This window comes from Gallinula chloropus, assembly GCF_964237585.1.
Source record: "Gallinula chloropus genome assembly, chromosome: 2".
In the NCBI taxonomy this organism is placed as follows: domain Eukaryota; kingdom Metazoa; phylum Chordata; class Aves; order Gruiformes; family Rallidae; genus Gallinula; species Gallinula chloropus.
The window spans coordinates 47,211,343-47,228,505 of record NC_140086.1 but is presented as its reverse complement, the minus strand read 5'-3'; the positions used below and the strand labels follow the sequence as shown (position 1 = coordinate 47,228,505).

The window sequence follows — 17,163 nt, the reverse complement described above, 5'->3', positions numbered from 1 at the left end:
GCCCCACAACAGATGCACAAGTAAAGTATGTGTTACTTGCTGCAGTTAGAGCTGCCTGCACAGGAATGTCAATGGAAATAAAACCTGATTTGTATTGGTTTAATTGCTACTTAGGTCTAAGCAGCCACAAAGAGATGCTTTAGTTTGTTTTGTAGTAACTGTTCATACACCTGCACTTCCACAAAATAAAAAATTGCAGCTAAGGCACTTGAAAACCAGGTATCTAATGTATTAGAATAATAGCAAGATTTAACAGTTTAAACACATCAACTTCCGCCACTCACCTATCTCAAAAATAAAAATACTCCTTTACCCAAGTAAAAAGCCTTATATTTCACTGTAAAAAATTGAGACCCAGAAATAAAAACACACTCCACTTCAAACTTGAAAAATTCCATTTTCAGCATTACTTCAAATACAGAAGTAAAAGTCTATGCTTGATCAATGCAGAAGTCAATTTTCAGATCACAGTGCTGAAGTACTTCTGACAACAGAAACTGTCAGAAGCCATGCACCTTTTTCCAGTGCACTGACACATTTAACATGTTTTTCAGAGTCAATACCAAATACCATATGGAAAGGTAGTACTTACCTGGCCTGCTTTACTAAACCTGTGGCCAGCCAGTATCATGTGAAATGCAAACTTTCTAACCATGGGACTTTTCATGTTTATGAAGCAATGGGCTGCCTGCTCCAACAGAAGTGCACTGCGAAGATCTGAATCCTATTTAAAAGTACAAAGGAGAATTAGCCTTCAAGTTGACTACATAGCATTTAAACAAGGCCACAGTTATTTAACGGGGCAGCAAGCTGTAAGGGTGCTGGGCAGTTGGAGATTCTTTTATATACAAACATTATACGCATGCACACACATAAAAATAAAGCTAAAAGCATTTTTCATTTTGTTGTATGTATAGTGTTTGGTACCAAACACCTTTACCCTTCCCTCCACCTGCAGATATTAAGGCCAGAAAAAAGAACCAAAAAAAACCCCAGGAGAACATTAAGACAATGAAAGGAAAATAGAGCATGCTATGGAACTCAGTGACTTTTAATCACATAGAACCAGAGCGATTTCACAATAATGTATAGTTTCTTACTATTACCCCTTCTCTTACCATGCCAAGACACAGCTGTTACTTTAGCCAATCAGAACAGCATCTCTTTGATTTTACCACATCTGAACTCCACACTATCAGTGATGTCCAAGTATGCATCTGGACTACAAACATCCCCAGACACCTATCTAGCCCCCTATGAAGATTCTTCCTTGCAACCACCGAAACACAGCACAGGCATACCACATATACATTTAAGTCATTAAATACTATTGTCTCTAGACAATCATTTTAATACCTTGCTTAAGTAACTTATATTGTTCACGTAAGTTTTGGCAGCAAGCTTAAGTTGAAAGGGCAAGAATGAAGCTACAAAGACACTTGAGGTAGAAGCTTATCAAACTTATTCCATGCCTAATCTGTCCCAGGAAGTCTCATTTGGTGCAGCTGGCCACAAAGCCAGAACTAACTGCTAGTCAGACTTCCCTCCAAGCTACACAGAAGATCCTGTGCTATTACTGGTATGACATTTGTTTAATTCCTTTCAAGCAAGACGCTTTCTGGACTGTTAAAAGCTAATTCCATACTTAATTTCCAGCAATTAATATATACAGGAGTGTTCAGACTAACTTTCACTTAAACAGTAAAATTCTAATGATCTATCATAATGTCTTACTTAAACTATAGGGAACTTTTAAATTTAAGGTTCTTTATTCTGATTATATGTGGGATAGTATGCATTATGGCTCAGGCAAGCCACAAATACTTTTAACCCTTGAGCTCTTAAGATAAGCCATATAAGAGCTAAGATGACAAAGAAAATTAGTTATAAAAGCCAGACATAACAAATGCACACTTAGCACATTTAAAGAAATCAAACAAGTCACTTGACTAGAATGTAAAAGACAGTAGTAGTTTCTCTACTTGCTGTGCTAACACTTTTCTTCACCTCATGCTTTATACAGGCTCATTTGCTGCTTTTGGCTTGCAAGTATCTTTCACAGGATAAGAATGAGAATAAAACCTAAAAATGCTTGGGTAAGTAAACAAATGGGGTAGGAGGGCAACCAGAGTGGAAAACGTGTACTGTCTTACCTCACTGGTCAAACGAATCAGAAGAGCAGCCGCCTCTGAATATTTGCTTTGACTTTTTAAGATTTCAGCACTGAGCAGCACACAGCGCTCGGCCAGAACCATGTTCCTAAGGCAAAAAAAGAAAACATTAGAAAACATTGACCAAAATAAGCCATGGAAAACTTTTCACCTCAAACATAACAGATTTTCTCCACATAGACTAACACTTATCCATCTTAAAGTAAAAGAAGTTCATCCCTGGCAAAACAACCACATACAGATTGACACGTTGTGTCTCTTACCCTACTGTAACAGCAGCTTTTCAAAAGTCAAAGCCTTTTCGAGGACAGTATTGCATTCATAAACATAGCAAACTAAACTGATCCAATCAACTAAATGATCTGATAAGCAGTCCAACAAACAGAAACTTGCTGTGCTGGGTTGACCTTACTGAGCTTGTTCGGTACCTGCTACTCACCAAGACAGGGAGAAAACTGAATTAAAAAGCTCGTGTACAGGGAGACCTCTCAGCTACAGTCATAGGCAAAACAGACTTGGTTTGGAGGAGACCAAGTCAGACAGTGATAAATAAAAACAACACACCTTCCCCCAACAACTCCTCCTTCCTCAGGCTTAACTTCGCTCCCACCTCCTCTGTCTTTCTTCTGCCCCCCCAAAGCAGGACAGGAGAATGTGGAAAAGGAATTGCAGTCAGTTTGTAATATTTCATCTCCACCACTTCCCTCTCACATTCTTCCCCTGCTCCAGTGTTGGGTCCCTCACACAGATAACAGTTCTTCATGACTGATCCAGCATGGGATCTTTCCATGGGGTACAGTCCTTCAGGAACAGACTGTTCCGGAGTGGGTTCCCCACAGGTCTCTGCTCTGGCCAGGACCCTGCTCTGGCATAAGCTCTCCACCAGCTGCGGCTTCCTTCAGGACACATCCACCTGGGTCCTCCATGGGCTACAGCATGGACCTCAGCTCCACTGTGGTCCTCTATGGACTGCACAAGGACAACCTGTTTCACCACAGTCTTCTCCACAGGCTGTAGGGAAACACCTCTTCCCACTCTTTCCTCACCTGCCTTGGTTTCTGCAGGGTTACTTCATTTTCTCACTCCTCTCACAGCTGTTGCCCAGCAAATTTTACCATTTTAAGTATGTTATCAGACACCACCAACAGGCTCAGCTTCTGGCAGCAGCTGGTCCATTTTGGTGCTGGGTAAAAAACAGCTCCACTTGACACAGGAGCAGCTCCTGCTATCTTCTCACAGACACCACCCCACAGACACCACTCTACCAAAAATCTTACCAAGTAAATCCCATACACAAGTTTAATAGGTACTCTGTTAAGAATAGCATGGAAGGGGATCTGTGCCATTCTAGATAAACTAACAGATCTTACTCCAAGAAGTGAACATCGTTCCGTGATCCTTCAGCTATCTTGTACTAACACTGTGCAGGGGAAGAACGTTAAACCACCAGGTCTTTCAACTTTCACTGGATCAATACAGAAGTACACAACATACTTGCAGATATCTCGATAGGTCTGAATTGCTGTTTCCATATAATGAGCAGGATACGGTCTAGGAGCTCCAGGCTGAAGGAAAGCTGACACCGCTGCCATTTCCTACAAGAGAAATCCAAATACTGTCACTGTAGGGTTTTTGTTGTTGGGGTTTTTTTTCCAAATTGTAAACATAAAAATCCCGATGAACACATTTCAACAACTACTAGTTCAAGATTTCCTCATCTAATCAGTTACTGGCACATTAAAGTGTATCCACCACACTATAACTGAGAACAGGTTTAATACAATAGCCAATTTATGGCTCCGCTTGTAATTAACCAGACAGTAGCAAGAGTTATACACACTCACAGAAGTGTTTTCAGTTGATGGTACCCCTGGCAATATGCAGAAGCATTGATTCTGTACTGCTTTGTAAGTTCAAGAGAAAATTCTGACGACAGGAACAATCTTTCTGATAAAGCAGCACTACCATCTATTTCAAGATGAGGACTTCTCAGAGTTTTGCTTAGATGCATTCTCAGCTTCCACAGAAGCCCTAGTAAACATGAGCTCAAAAATCTTACTACTTTCCTTATTGGGTGAAGACAGGGTAGCATAATTTTTCTACAGTAAAGCCTAAGACTTGAAGGCCACAAAAAAAAAAAAAATTCATTCTTAAGACCTCTACAAGCCATTTATTAAGAAATTAAGACAGCTTTTCAGATTATCCAAAAGCAGAGTAACTGCCTGTGCTACAAATGTTCACGTTTACATAAAGTTTCTACATCAAAATGGGACAGTATGCAAGAATTCTTCCACAGCACTAAAAAGTAGAGTTTCAAATTCAACTGAATTAACCAAAGTCTATGACATACAGTTTATTTCACCCCAATGTTCCCATTTATTTTATCGAAAATTATTTTAGTCACACTTCAGTCTCAAGAGAAATTAATGAGTATGTGCTTACAGTGAAGTTTCAGTGACATACTCAAATTATACCCCTAAAAGTGTCTTTAAGAATGGTATTATGTTTTTACAGTGACATAGTCTTGACTTCCTGGCAACTAAGTAGTTTGCCAATGTCTAAGAGAGATACCATAAGATTATTTCACACCTGTTTGAGCTGTCAGACTACTAGATTAGAGATCCATTTTCCTGGAGGTTGTATTCTAGGTATTTTCCTTTCCATATTTCACATTTTACTTAACTTTTTCCATTTTTGTTCATGCCTTTATTCCCATCATAAAACAGCAGCCAATAGATTTGAGTACATTTTAGGATTTGCTAAAAGATATGCACCAAATTTGCCAAGACCATTATAAATTTGGAGGTGGAAGGAAGAGAATGCTTTTTTTTTTACTTTCAGACAAATAATAGAAATTATTAGGAAAAGTTCACAGAATGCTTATGTTATATGAAGTACCAACCAGTGCTCCAGCTGCATAAAGCATTGCCTGATCATTTAAGAAGTCTTTCTTTGCTGTATGGTAACAGCTATATGCAAGTTCATAGTGTTGCACCAAAAAGCACAAGTCTGCCATTTTCCGGATTTGAAGCTCTGGTGCTTCTGGTGGATACCTATAAATACAAATATTTAAATTCAAAGTCATAATTTTAATAAATAGAGCAAGCCATGCTCTAAACTCTTCCCCTCAATTTCTATGCAGAAAGTAGGAACAAAAACCACATTGCTTCAGCCTTGCCCAAAAAAAAGCTAAGAAAAGGGAAGCTGCTTCCTTTCTGCCACGTGTGACTTGGTTTCACACCCTACTTTTTCTGATTAACAAGATTCACTTCTCCACCAACATTCAAAGTAAGCATTCCTCTGAGCCAAGAAACACTGAAAAAAGTATGCAGCTATCTCTGAAACCACTCAATAAGACTAACTGCTAGACTAAGCAGAGCTGTATGAGAAGGAAAAAATAAGGCTTTGATTGTTCCCCTAGCTACAGTTATTTCACCCCACCTGTCCTGAAAGAAAAAAAAAAACATCAAAACTATGCATTAAGCCAAAACACCAGGCAAGGTCTGGTGCAAGCATCAGTCTAACTTTTGGTTAGTCAATTATGTATGTGAATCACTTCAATGAAGATCAAATACATTCTCATGGATGCTTGTTAGTCAACTTTGCAGGAAACAAGCCACACTTACAAGTTCAACACAGAAAACTGAAGTTAACATTCTGATTATGAATCTAAAGACACAAAATAATTTAAGGCTGTATGGAAGTGTCAGGGACGTTAATTCTGGCTAAGTAACATCTAAGAACTATTTAGACATTCATGGTTAGGATAAGACAGTGGCAGAGAAAGTTTTTCATGATTATACATCCTCATTCGTAGAGGGAATTACAAAGCATACAGAATGCTCATTCTGGTAAAATTTAAAAAAGTAGCACAAAACAAATGCAAGAAGTACAAAAATCTACCTAATTTAACTCTCAAATGCTCTTACAAGAGCACTGTATTCAGTACTCAACTGCAATAAGTGACAAAAAACATCTATGCACAGGGTTTGGCTTAAGTAACAAAAAGTTTACATCAATTTTAAAAACATCACAGCAGCCTAGAGCTTCTCTTTTCTACTACTCTAAAAATGCAAAATCTTTGTAAAAAAGCTTCACTGCAAATATAGCAGGAAAATAGCTCTGTGAACAATTTTATCCCCTTTTTCCTCTAAGTTCTGCTACTCCTTTATTGTACACATCTGGGCACAGTAGATTTTGTGCTTTCCTCAACTAAGATTTTACAACATTGCTGATTTAGTTCACTTTGTGGAACACCATCGAATAAATACAGGCTTTCCCTCCCCACCCCCAAAAAACCAGTACATTTTCAGTGTAGTTCTAAAGGTAACAACTGAAATTACTCACAGCAAACCAGAAGTATTCTTCAGCTCATTTATACTTTTCTCTGGAACCTTGCTGCCACTAAACCATTTTTTAGTAGCAGAAAACAATGATCGACTCAAGCCCTTTCTGGATATTAGCTGTGAAAAGACACTGAATTAGAGCACTGCATTGCTAAAGACAGACATAGAAGTCAAATTAATGTAAAACCCCAAGCTTCCTTAAGGCTTCCTAAACCTTTATTTCAGTTTTATTACAAAAAAACCCCCCCAACAGAATAGCCAAGAGCAGACTCCTTTAGAATGAGCCGCTGACACGAAGACAGAATAAATGTATGGATTGCAACTAGTGTTTTAGACAGCTCAAGTTCACTACTGTAGCTGTAAACTGCAGATCTCAATCGTAACAACGTTTGATGCATGTGTTTGAACTCAAACAGAACATCTATATTATGATATTAGTCCAAGCTAGAAGCATGTACTTAGTCTAGACTTAGAAGAGAACATTCTCTCCATCACCAACCACCTAAGTCCACCACCACACTGCAAACACTGATTTCAAGTGTCAAGGGTACCAGTCATACCTGCAAGCAAGGTAACACAACTTTATTCTTCTAGACAGTTTCCCACTAAGGAGGAAACTTTCACAGGGAATTACCATTCCCAAGATCCAAGAAAAAACATATCACTTTTTAAAGATAATTTTAAAACTAACATAATGTTTTTTGTAGCACTACCTGGAATGTCTCCTTATACTCTGACTAGTCAGGCTGGTTGCTACACTTCACGTACACACCTGTATGGATACTTTATGTGTCCGTTAATATGGTCAGTATACACAAACCCCTAAAAGTCACTTCAGGGATAGAGTCAGCCATACAGCATATGACACTTAGTATCAAAATCCCTCCTATTTAAAACTATAACTTGGATAGGCAATTCAATCAAAACTCAGAGTTTTGATAACAGACGGATATTTGGGTCCAAGTCTAATGCTAAATATATTTGTAATAACAAATTACTGTAAGCCAATCCACTTCTCCAGCTGTTTAAGACCCCATAAAACACTAAGTACCTTACTGTGATGGAAATAACTTTAATGCATGTCCTTAAGTTAACATAGGCATGATATTAACAATCACACTTCCAAAAAATCCTAGTTTGAGAGAAGAATATTCAGTTGCAAAACAGACTGCCTGATTTAGGGTGTCTGTGCCTTTCTCTACCTGTCAAGAGGTAGCAATTGACATAAGCAGCTTTTTGCAAACAACTATTGATGAAAATACATTTTTTTCACTTTAGTTGCACATTCTGATGCTGAAATATAAAAAGCACATTTTGTCCCCCATGTCAGAATCAAGAAGCATAGAATATTACGACTGTAGGAGTAAGGACAGATACCCCTGGTAACAGTTCAGACAGGTTTTCACCAAGAAACCACCTTGTACTGAAGCTCCATTGATACAAATTGGGAGGGTTTTTTGTTTTTTAAAAGACAAATTGAGCAAAAAAATTATAACTAAATTCAATAAGATCATTGAATCATTAGATGTGAAAGGAAGGAATAATTTCAAAACAGATTTTTTGATACCCCAACTGTTTTTCTTATTACAAAGTGTTTTGAAGAGTAAACTGACCTGATCATTAAGTTGCCGAATTGTCTTCTCTATATGTGGCATAAGTCCCCTAAATGTGAATTCCTGTATGAACTGTCTAATTCGATCGTGATCTGTGAGTGTTAAACAAGCACCATGAGGTGTTCCAGAATTTGCTTTCTTAGAGTCTTGTAATGCTGCAGTAGCCTTCATGTAATCAGTGGTATCTAAACTGCCACTGGGATGATCCAGCTGAAGGGGATGAGTCTTGAAGTTGTTTGACAGGCCATCTATTCAAAGATTGAAACAAACACCCAGGTGAGTATTAAGTTACTTCAAACATGACATTTAAAACAAAATGTTACTAACCTACTTTAAAGCTTTCTTTACTCATAACTCTTCAGGAAAGCCATTCACCAAACATTCTGCACTACAGAACTATTCTGACAGCACCAGAGCACTACCCAAGTATTACATCACTCCTGAAATTCTCCAGAAAGCTCAGGGAATCTCAGGAGCTACAATATAAACTCTATATTTATAACAAATATGTACAGCTTGAAGTGAAAATTTGGAAACGCAGAAGTTACTACAATGTCTCCATTCACTCTTTTCTATTTTAAAGTTAAAAAGACAAACTCATAAACCCTAAAACAACCTCCTCCAATGTTTTTAATCCAGTGAGAAGGGCTGCTGACCACCACTGCACCCAGCTATCCAAACCAGACTGAGGCGCCATTTCACTCTAACCCTAAACAGTTCTTTATTACTCCCTGTCAGCCTGCTTTATCTGGCCCTAAATAGCACTCGGCAAAGCTGAGCTGTGAAAGCAAATCCTTAATGGATTTTACTCACAAAATGTAAAGCTGTGTATGTACTGCAGCCTACATGAGTGCCCTAGAAAGCCACTTTTCTAGGCAACTGCAGGCTCTCCTACGCACACTAGGTCTCCCCATGTCTTTCAAGTCAGGTATGAAGTATCTGGGCTGAGCAACTACCTGTTATTTCCAGATTTAAAACTAAAAACAAGGACAAAAGAACAACCTCAGCTTCCAAGCTACATCGGGGCACACTAAGCAGAACTTTAATTACTATGAAAATTAACAATTTAATCCTATGGTTATTTTTTATTAATTAACAGAGTTTGCAGATTACATTTAATCTTACTGGAGACGAGCCAAATAAATCAACAGCCATCTCATTAAAGATACACCCATCAATTACCACCAATCCAGTTAGCAGCACCACAACTTTTTTCATTGTTGACATCAGGTTACATTACCTTTGAGCATTTAGAAAACTATTACATTGAATTCCCTAACAAATCACTCAAGTGATCACTGTGCAAGACATGACAACTGCATAAATGTTACCACATCAATATTTTAATAGAAGTTTGAAAAATACCTTTAATTTCACTGTCTAAGCCATCTGATAACAAGTGATCAGTATTCTTGTTGGGAATAACAGCATATGGACAATCTTCATAGCAATCCTGACAGAAAAAAAGGTTTTAAGAAGTCAGAATTTTAAGAACACCAGAACATACATACACGTCAGTCAACAGTACTTAACTTGAATAAGTTCACTGAATTATTAAGAAAGCATGTTTGTTTGTATATATTGCATTTCCTAAGTCATTTGTGAGGCTTTAAGAACATGTCCTACTGTAAATATGAAAGTAATATTCACCAAATGAAACAATTATCTTCTGGCTTGCTCAAACAGCTTCATGCTCAGCTAAAGCAAGCAACTCCAACTCTTACACAGCAATACCTACATCAGTGAAAATATGTTTCCTAAAGCAATTACTGCACAAGGTCATAAAAAAAGTGTCTTGTACAGTTTAGATGGGACAGAAGAAAAATATTTAACTAGTTTATGGTGGGACATTATCTACAAGATGCTTTGACTTTCTAGTCCTAGCTAAGTTTAGTAAAGAAGTATGATTCCACAAACAAACCTTTTAATCAGATGCAGTTAAAACTGCCAGTCAGTCAAAAGCAAACTCTAGGAGGAGTATTTTTGGTTCTGAAGCCAAAAATACAGATATTTACGGCAAATTGAGCTCAAAAGCCTGATCTAGAATACACTATCATTTGCCATCTTAGCAGATGACAGATCAGACCAGACTGCAGAAAAACCACACATACCCCCACAAAACGCCACACCCACGCTGTTCAGTGAATCACAAAGTGTCCTGGGTTGGAAGCGACCTCAAAAATTATGTCCTTCCAACCCCCCCGCACCCCCACCCCAGACAGTGACACCCTCCACTAGACCAGGCTGCTCAAACCTGGCCTTGAACACTGCCAGGGAGGAGGCAGCTGCAGCTTCTCTGGGCAACCTGGGCCAATGTCTCACCATCCTCACAGGAAAGAATTTCTTTTTAATATCCAATCTAAATCTACCCTCTTAGTTTAAACCCATTACTCCTTGTCCTACCACTCCACTCCCTGACAAACAGTCCCTCTCCAGCTTTCGCACAGGCCCCTTCAGGTACTGGAAGGCTGCATTAAGATCTCCACAAAGCCAGGCTGAACAAGCTCAACTCTCTCAGCCTGTCTTCATGAGAAGTGCTCCAGCCTTCTTCATCTTTGTGGCCCTCCTACAGGCTGACTCCAACAGCTCAAAATCTTTCTTGCACTGGGGACCCCAGAGCTGGAGAAAGCACTCCAGGTGGGGCCTCACCAGACCAGAGAGGAAGACAGCACAGAAGACATGGAAAAATCTCAAATTATAACACTGAATAACATTAACCACAATGAAGGTACCAAGTCACTACAAATAGGACTCTTCTGAGGTTACTTGCTCTTGTCAGTGCATAAAGCAAGAGTCTATTATTTCAGTCCCCCCATCAGTCTATTTCAGACAGTCTAGTATTTCAATTGAAGTAGCACAGAGGACAGTTCTTTGAGAAACGACTCATCTCACACCCCCACAAAAACACATAACTATGTTAGAAGCATCCTGACTGCCTACTAGCCCGTTCTATAGAAACACATACATAATACTAAGGCAAAATTTAACACAACACAAGTGGGTTTTCATATCCCTCTCAAACCACTTTTTCTGTACTGTGATACCTGGTTCTGGATAGTGTTTTTCTGAAGGTACTGACTCCAAGGATCTGGTATCTGTTCATCCGTTCCTCTGTTGGACACCCGAGAATTTATTTTCAGCAAATAGCAACCCTGAGTTCCATACCTCTGCTTCATCTCTTCATAAATGGAGTCAGCTCTGAAAAAATAAAAAAACCCACACTTACCCTGTCTTGATATCAAACCAATTCTATTCTGTGTACTGCAAACTATTTTAGACTTATCAATAGGGAATAAAATTAAAATTCTCCTCTTGCACAAGAGTGAAACTGAGAATCTTTGAGAATTAGTTTAGTGAGCTAGCAAAAAAGTACCTACCACAAAAAGCTAGAACTGATTCTTCTAATTTTGTATGAGCACAAGATCTAAAAATACTACTTAAGAAAATCTGCTATGATAACCATCAGAATACTAGTTATTAGATGCTGCTGTTTGCCTATTCTCAACAGAACTTATAAATACAGAGATTTCAGTCAAAGAGTTCATCTGTAAGTTCACTGAAGGCAGAAGACTCACCTTTGTTCCTCTCCTGTGCTTACATCATGAAGTAACACATAGTATTTGAGAGTATTTGGTATAAACCACTTGGGATATAGGTATTCACTACTATGCTGAATTCGATGTTGTTCTTGGGACAGCTTCAGAAATTGCTCCACAGGCTCTGGTTCACTAGAAGAAGCTACAAGCATACCTTAACTCGTGTTAAGGACATGTATGAAAAGAAACCAGGACCAACTACTGATCATATCATGGAAGAAGTGTAGAAAACAAAGCAGAGCACCACCAGTGTTTAAGCCTGTAAAACACACTACCCACAAAAGTATGTGCAATTAGTATTTGGCCTTAATCTCAGTAAGAACACTATTTAAACAGTCAACTAACATCTGTAACACTTGTATGAAGCAGGAGCTTACTCCAGTTCTGACACTAAATACAAGTTTAAGCAGACAAAGGAACTATTAGTTATTGTGTAAGATTTTAAACCAACTGATCACATATGAAAAACGTAACGGAAATTCACCCAGTGTACTTCAGTTTAAGACTTGGGACTTCACATATCACATGGCCAACAGTATCAGCCAGTATTCATAAACACAGCCATATCTTAGCATCACAGAATGCATTAGTTTAGAAGGGACCTTCAAAGGTCATCTAGCCCAACCTTCCTGCAGTAAGCAGGGACATCTTCACTAGATCAAGTTGCTCAGAGCCCCATCAAGTCCGACCTTGAATATCTCTAGGGATGGAGCCCCCACTACATCTCTGAGCAACCTGTTACAGTGATCTACCACCCTCATATTGAAGAATTTTTTTCCTAATAACCAACCTAAATCTACCTGTTTCTAGTTTAAAACCATTACCCTTTGACCTACTGCTACACGCCCTTGTGAACAGTTCTTCCCCAGTGTTCTTACAGGCACCTTTCAGGCATTGGAAGGCCGCTATAAAGGCCCCCTGGAGCCTTCTCTTCTCCAATCTGAACAAGCCCAACTCCCTCAGCCTGTCTTCACAGGAGAGGTGCTCCAGCCCTTTGATATTTCTCATGGCTCTCCTCTGGACAGGCTCCAACAGGTCCACATCCTTCCTGTGTTGAGGGCTCCAAAGCTGAACACAGTACTCCAGGTGAGGTCTCACCAGAGCAGAGGGGCAGAATCACCTCTCGATCTGCTGTCTACATTTCTTTTGGTGCAGCCCAGGATGCAGTTGGCCTTCTGGGCTGCAGATGCACACTGGTGGCTCATGTCCAGCTTCTTATCCACAAGTACTCCCAAGTCCTTTTCCTCAAGGCTGCTTCTGCTTCCCAGCACATCATCTCCTAACCTGTATGAATAATGTGGATTGTCTCAACTCAGGTGCATGACCCTGCACCTGGCTTTGCTAAATTTCATGAGGTTCACTTGGGCCCACTTCTTCAGCCTCTCCAGCTCCCTCTGGCACATAAATCTCAACACCCTGCTTGGTATCACCAGTAAGTAAAAGTTAAAAGCAGAAGCATTGAGATTTGGACCTAAATCCAACTAACAATCATTAATAAGGAACATATCCTGCTCTTCTACATCTATTCAAACACATTAAAGAAAGCAAGTGGTACTTTAAATTGTACAAAAATTCAGAAGTCAAAGGCAAGTATTTTGCCAAGTTAATTATGCACAAATAGCTCATACCTGTTCCACTATACTAAAGTGATGAAGTGCAGCAAACACTTAGGAACAGAGTATGTGCTACAAAACCTGCACTATATAATAACTGTAAAGCTAAAGACCAAATACATCATAAAACAGTGTGTATTTTTATTTTCCCTGTAGATAAGCAAATGAGGCCTAAGTTATGGTTTAAAAAAAAGCAAAAGTATTTAGGCATCTTTCAAGACATTTCTGTGCAAGAGTTAAAAGTTTAGCAACTTTCCAAAACACCCTCTCTAGCCTCCCCCCTCCATTTGCTATAAAAAGCAGCAGGTGCATCCCAAACACACAAACCTCTGTTGTATGTAAAGGACAGTCAGGTACCTAGAGAGCTACAGCAGAAAGCATTTTAGTATGAGGAAATTTCAGTTTACAGTGACTAGCTTAGAGTTCTACTTGACATTAAAAGTGTGGTTTAAAAAAAAATACAATGAAAACCTTGATCCCCTTATGAAATTAGTGTGTATAGTCAGATATACTGAAAAAACATAATGTAAGTGTTCAAAAAAAGTCTCACACATTACATCCCTGCAGCTAGCTACAACAGCCTTCACTAGAGAGATCTGTAACACTCAAAGGATACATGCAACATAGTGGTTTAAGAACTCATGATCTGATGCAGGCATGGACTGAAGAAAGCACTCTCTGTAGGACTCAAACCAAGGAGTAGTAGCTGAAATAAACAAAACCAGATTAATTAGAACAATCAGCAAAAATCATTCTGTTTATTCATTTATGAAAAAGAAACATGATAGACTACACCTAAGAGTGAAGCTTGCAAACTCTGACAAGGTTTGCATGGCAGGGGCAAGAAGAGGGTAACAGTCTAAGGAGAAAGCATCTAAAATACACCAAGTGGTTAGAGACAGTAACACTTTGAAGAAAATCCTGTGAAACTGAGTAGCATCTTAAGCACCAACTTCCTCAGTATGGTAGACTCACATGTACTCAGTCCTTGTTAGAGTAACTACTCCTTTCCACCCCTTTAAGCACATAATCCTGCACTTGGGAAAGAAAAAAATAAACAGTTCTTCTAACAGCTGATGAATTGGTCTCAGCCAGGGATGGGAATGGACTGAGAAGCAAAATTCATTTTTGAGTGTGTAGAACAAGCATGTGACTTGGCTTGACAGTAGTCCCCCTCCTCTACCCTGCTGAAGTAGACAGTTCAGCTGTCAGCTGGCAAAGCAGAGATCCAAAAAGCTAAAAGCTCAGATCCCAGTTGTGCCATTAACACCTTATGTTAATCTGCCATGTTCAAATGCCCTTTTACATTAGGGACTTAATTTCTCTGAGCAACAAATCAAAAGAAACCAAGTCTGGGACATCCACAGGACAAGCAAACTTAAAACTTGTTTGTTTCTTTCCACTCCAACTCAAGCAACAAAATATTTTCTTTTAAGCTTGTTTTATACCATCTCAATTCTGAAACCCTCTCTTGAGTCGAAAAAAGATCCCAAAGCAAAATCAGTTGGTTTCTAATAATCTTATTTCACTCTGAGATTAATTGCAATCCAGTGCAAACTCACCTGCATACTAGAAAACAGTAACTAGTACAGAAAAAAATCATTAAGACAAATTCTGAAGGTATTTTCTTCATGTGGCCCCAAGAAAACACACTCCTTGATTTAACTCACGTTAGAAATTCTTATGCTTTGCAAACCTCCCCTAACCACCACCACCACCCTCACACCCCCCCACCCCCCCCCCCCCCCCCAAAAAAAAAATCACTACCTCGATTTCTCAGCCGATTTTCAGACATTTAGTTTAATATTTCTGTTTGAATTATCTTTAGCACATTGAGTTGATGCATTTTGTTGCACGGTCAGGCCACCTTACATTATCAGCTTCATCCACCTCAGAAGTCAGACATAGTCACACTTCATACCTGAACTGAGCCCAGCAACCAGCACATCTCTCCAAACAGATCAATAGGAGGCACACTGGTAGTTTTTGAGTATAGCTTTTCTATCAACTGTTCTCTGAGCACTCATTTAGGGTATAAAAAGCTCTTGGCTTTACTAAGGCCTACATGTAAATATGTCAGCTATTTAAATTAAAAAACCACAACTTGTTATTAAAAACAAACCATGAGAGTGACTCATATGCATATTTTGCACAAGTATAACAAAGCCTCGTAGCAGCTCAGGTTCAGTCCAAACACTGTTGAACTACTTAAGGCAGAAATTTCAGCTGTTTCAGTTTCAAGCTCTGTTTCCAGCTTTCCATTTCTGTTTTACAGCTGAATTACAGAGGAGAACAACAATACAAGTCCAACACAGCTACAATCAGGGCTGTGACTTTGTTTTGTGGTGTGGTGGTTTTTGCCTCCTCCCCTCTCTCATTCAAGCCTACTAAGAGCCTTGGAAGTGGCTACAAAGGCTACTGGATTCCCTCTACATAACCACAACAAACATTAACAGTATTCACTTGAGAACATTTACAGGGCTGTAATCATTTTTAAGTAGACACTTAAAATAACAAACATGCACTGTGTTTGAAACAGAAACTGTACTTTCACACCTATGAATTTTTTACATTTTGTAACAGCTTATACCACCAGTGCACAGCAACACTGACATTCAGATACACAGACCTGCATGCTTTGCATTTTTCCAGTAACTTGTTTCCAGTACACTAAATAAACAGAACTGAAGTTTAGGCTAACTTCTTCATGTGTTCAGAAATTGTTAAGAAAACAAACTGGTAAGTAATAACTGTACATAACAGCTTAAGGAAGTCTATTTCATTATGTTTTGTACTTTTTAGCTACCTGACTTACCAAGATGAATTCCAGAGATACAGGTACTCTAGCACATTCAGAAAGGAAGGCATTTAGCAGCATCTGACCAGACACTGTTGAAAGGACAGCTATTACTAAGCCAGAGGCACAAGCTTTCTTAATATCTAAAACTGAAAACCATCAAAACTTAACTCTTGCAGACCACACCATGGAGCTTCACATGTGTTTTGTTAGCTGTAAGTTTTGTGTGAGAATGTATTAGAAAGCTTTTTGAGAGTCATACTCCAGAAAGAATGTCAACATAGCAAAGGTGTACATGTGCTAGGAACAGTCAGCACTTCAGATGCAATTCAAAAAGCACTATGCTATACTATCCCCCTGGAAGGAAGTCCTATAGAGAAGCAGAAATGCAGAACACTGACAGTATACAGCCAAGACAGTGCCTTTATAGCATCAGGTCATTTCCCACCACCACTCTGCACTTAGTGACTTTATGGAAAGACCAAATGGTTTAGATTAACAGGAGTAGAAATGTGACTAAAAGAAAAATCAAACAACCATCACCAACATTTTTTTCATTTGAGAGGGGGGAAAAAAATGGAGGAACACACATCTACGCCAAGAAAGGTGCTAAACAGTTGCAGCAGATGGTAAGGAAAGGTGGATGGGGCACATGGAAAAGGAATAAAGGGCAATTTGGCAGATTGGCACCAACCACAAAAAATACCTGAATAAAACGTGGATGTGTTCAGTTCCATCAGTGTCTCTTTCCAATTACTGTACCAAGGAACACTAGCCTTAACTGAGCGATCTGATAGAAAAAACATGATATTATTACACTAAAAAGGGTCAGGTGCAAACACACTATTGGCTTTTATGCTCTAGTAGCACGAGGTAGAAAATCTATACCATGCAGGCCCATCGGGGACTGAAGACATTTGATTCCAGATAACCTTAAACATGAACATTTCAGGCTCCTCAACATTTGACCACGGACTTTAATAGGATTCAATATTAATTTCTGGTTCATCCCAAATTCTGGACTTTA

At 39.0% G+C, this 17,163-nt stretch overlaps 1 protein-coding gene across 1 annotated transcript in view; it reads right to left on the bottom strand.

Moving 5' to 3' along the window:
* The window catches only part of TRAPPC8 (trafficking protein particle complex subunit 8), a 54,991-nt gene that overhangs the window by 29,454 nt on the left and 8,374 nt on the right, over positions 1-17,163 (bottom strand). Inside the window, 10 exon segments of the mRNA XM_084280287.1 lie at positions 593-724; positions 2,154-2,259; positions 3,666-3,766; positions 5,074-5,224; positions 6,519-6,634; positions 8,131-8,378; positions 9,496-9,583; positions 11,175-11,328; positions 11,706-11,880; positions 13,956-14,045. Coding sequence (XP_084136413.1) covers positions 593-724; positions 2,154-2,259; positions 3,666-3,766; positions 5,074-5,224; positions 6,519-6,634; positions 8,131-8,378; positions 9,496-9,583; positions 11,175-11,328; positions 11,706-11,880; positions 13,956-14,045 — 1,361 coding nt within the window.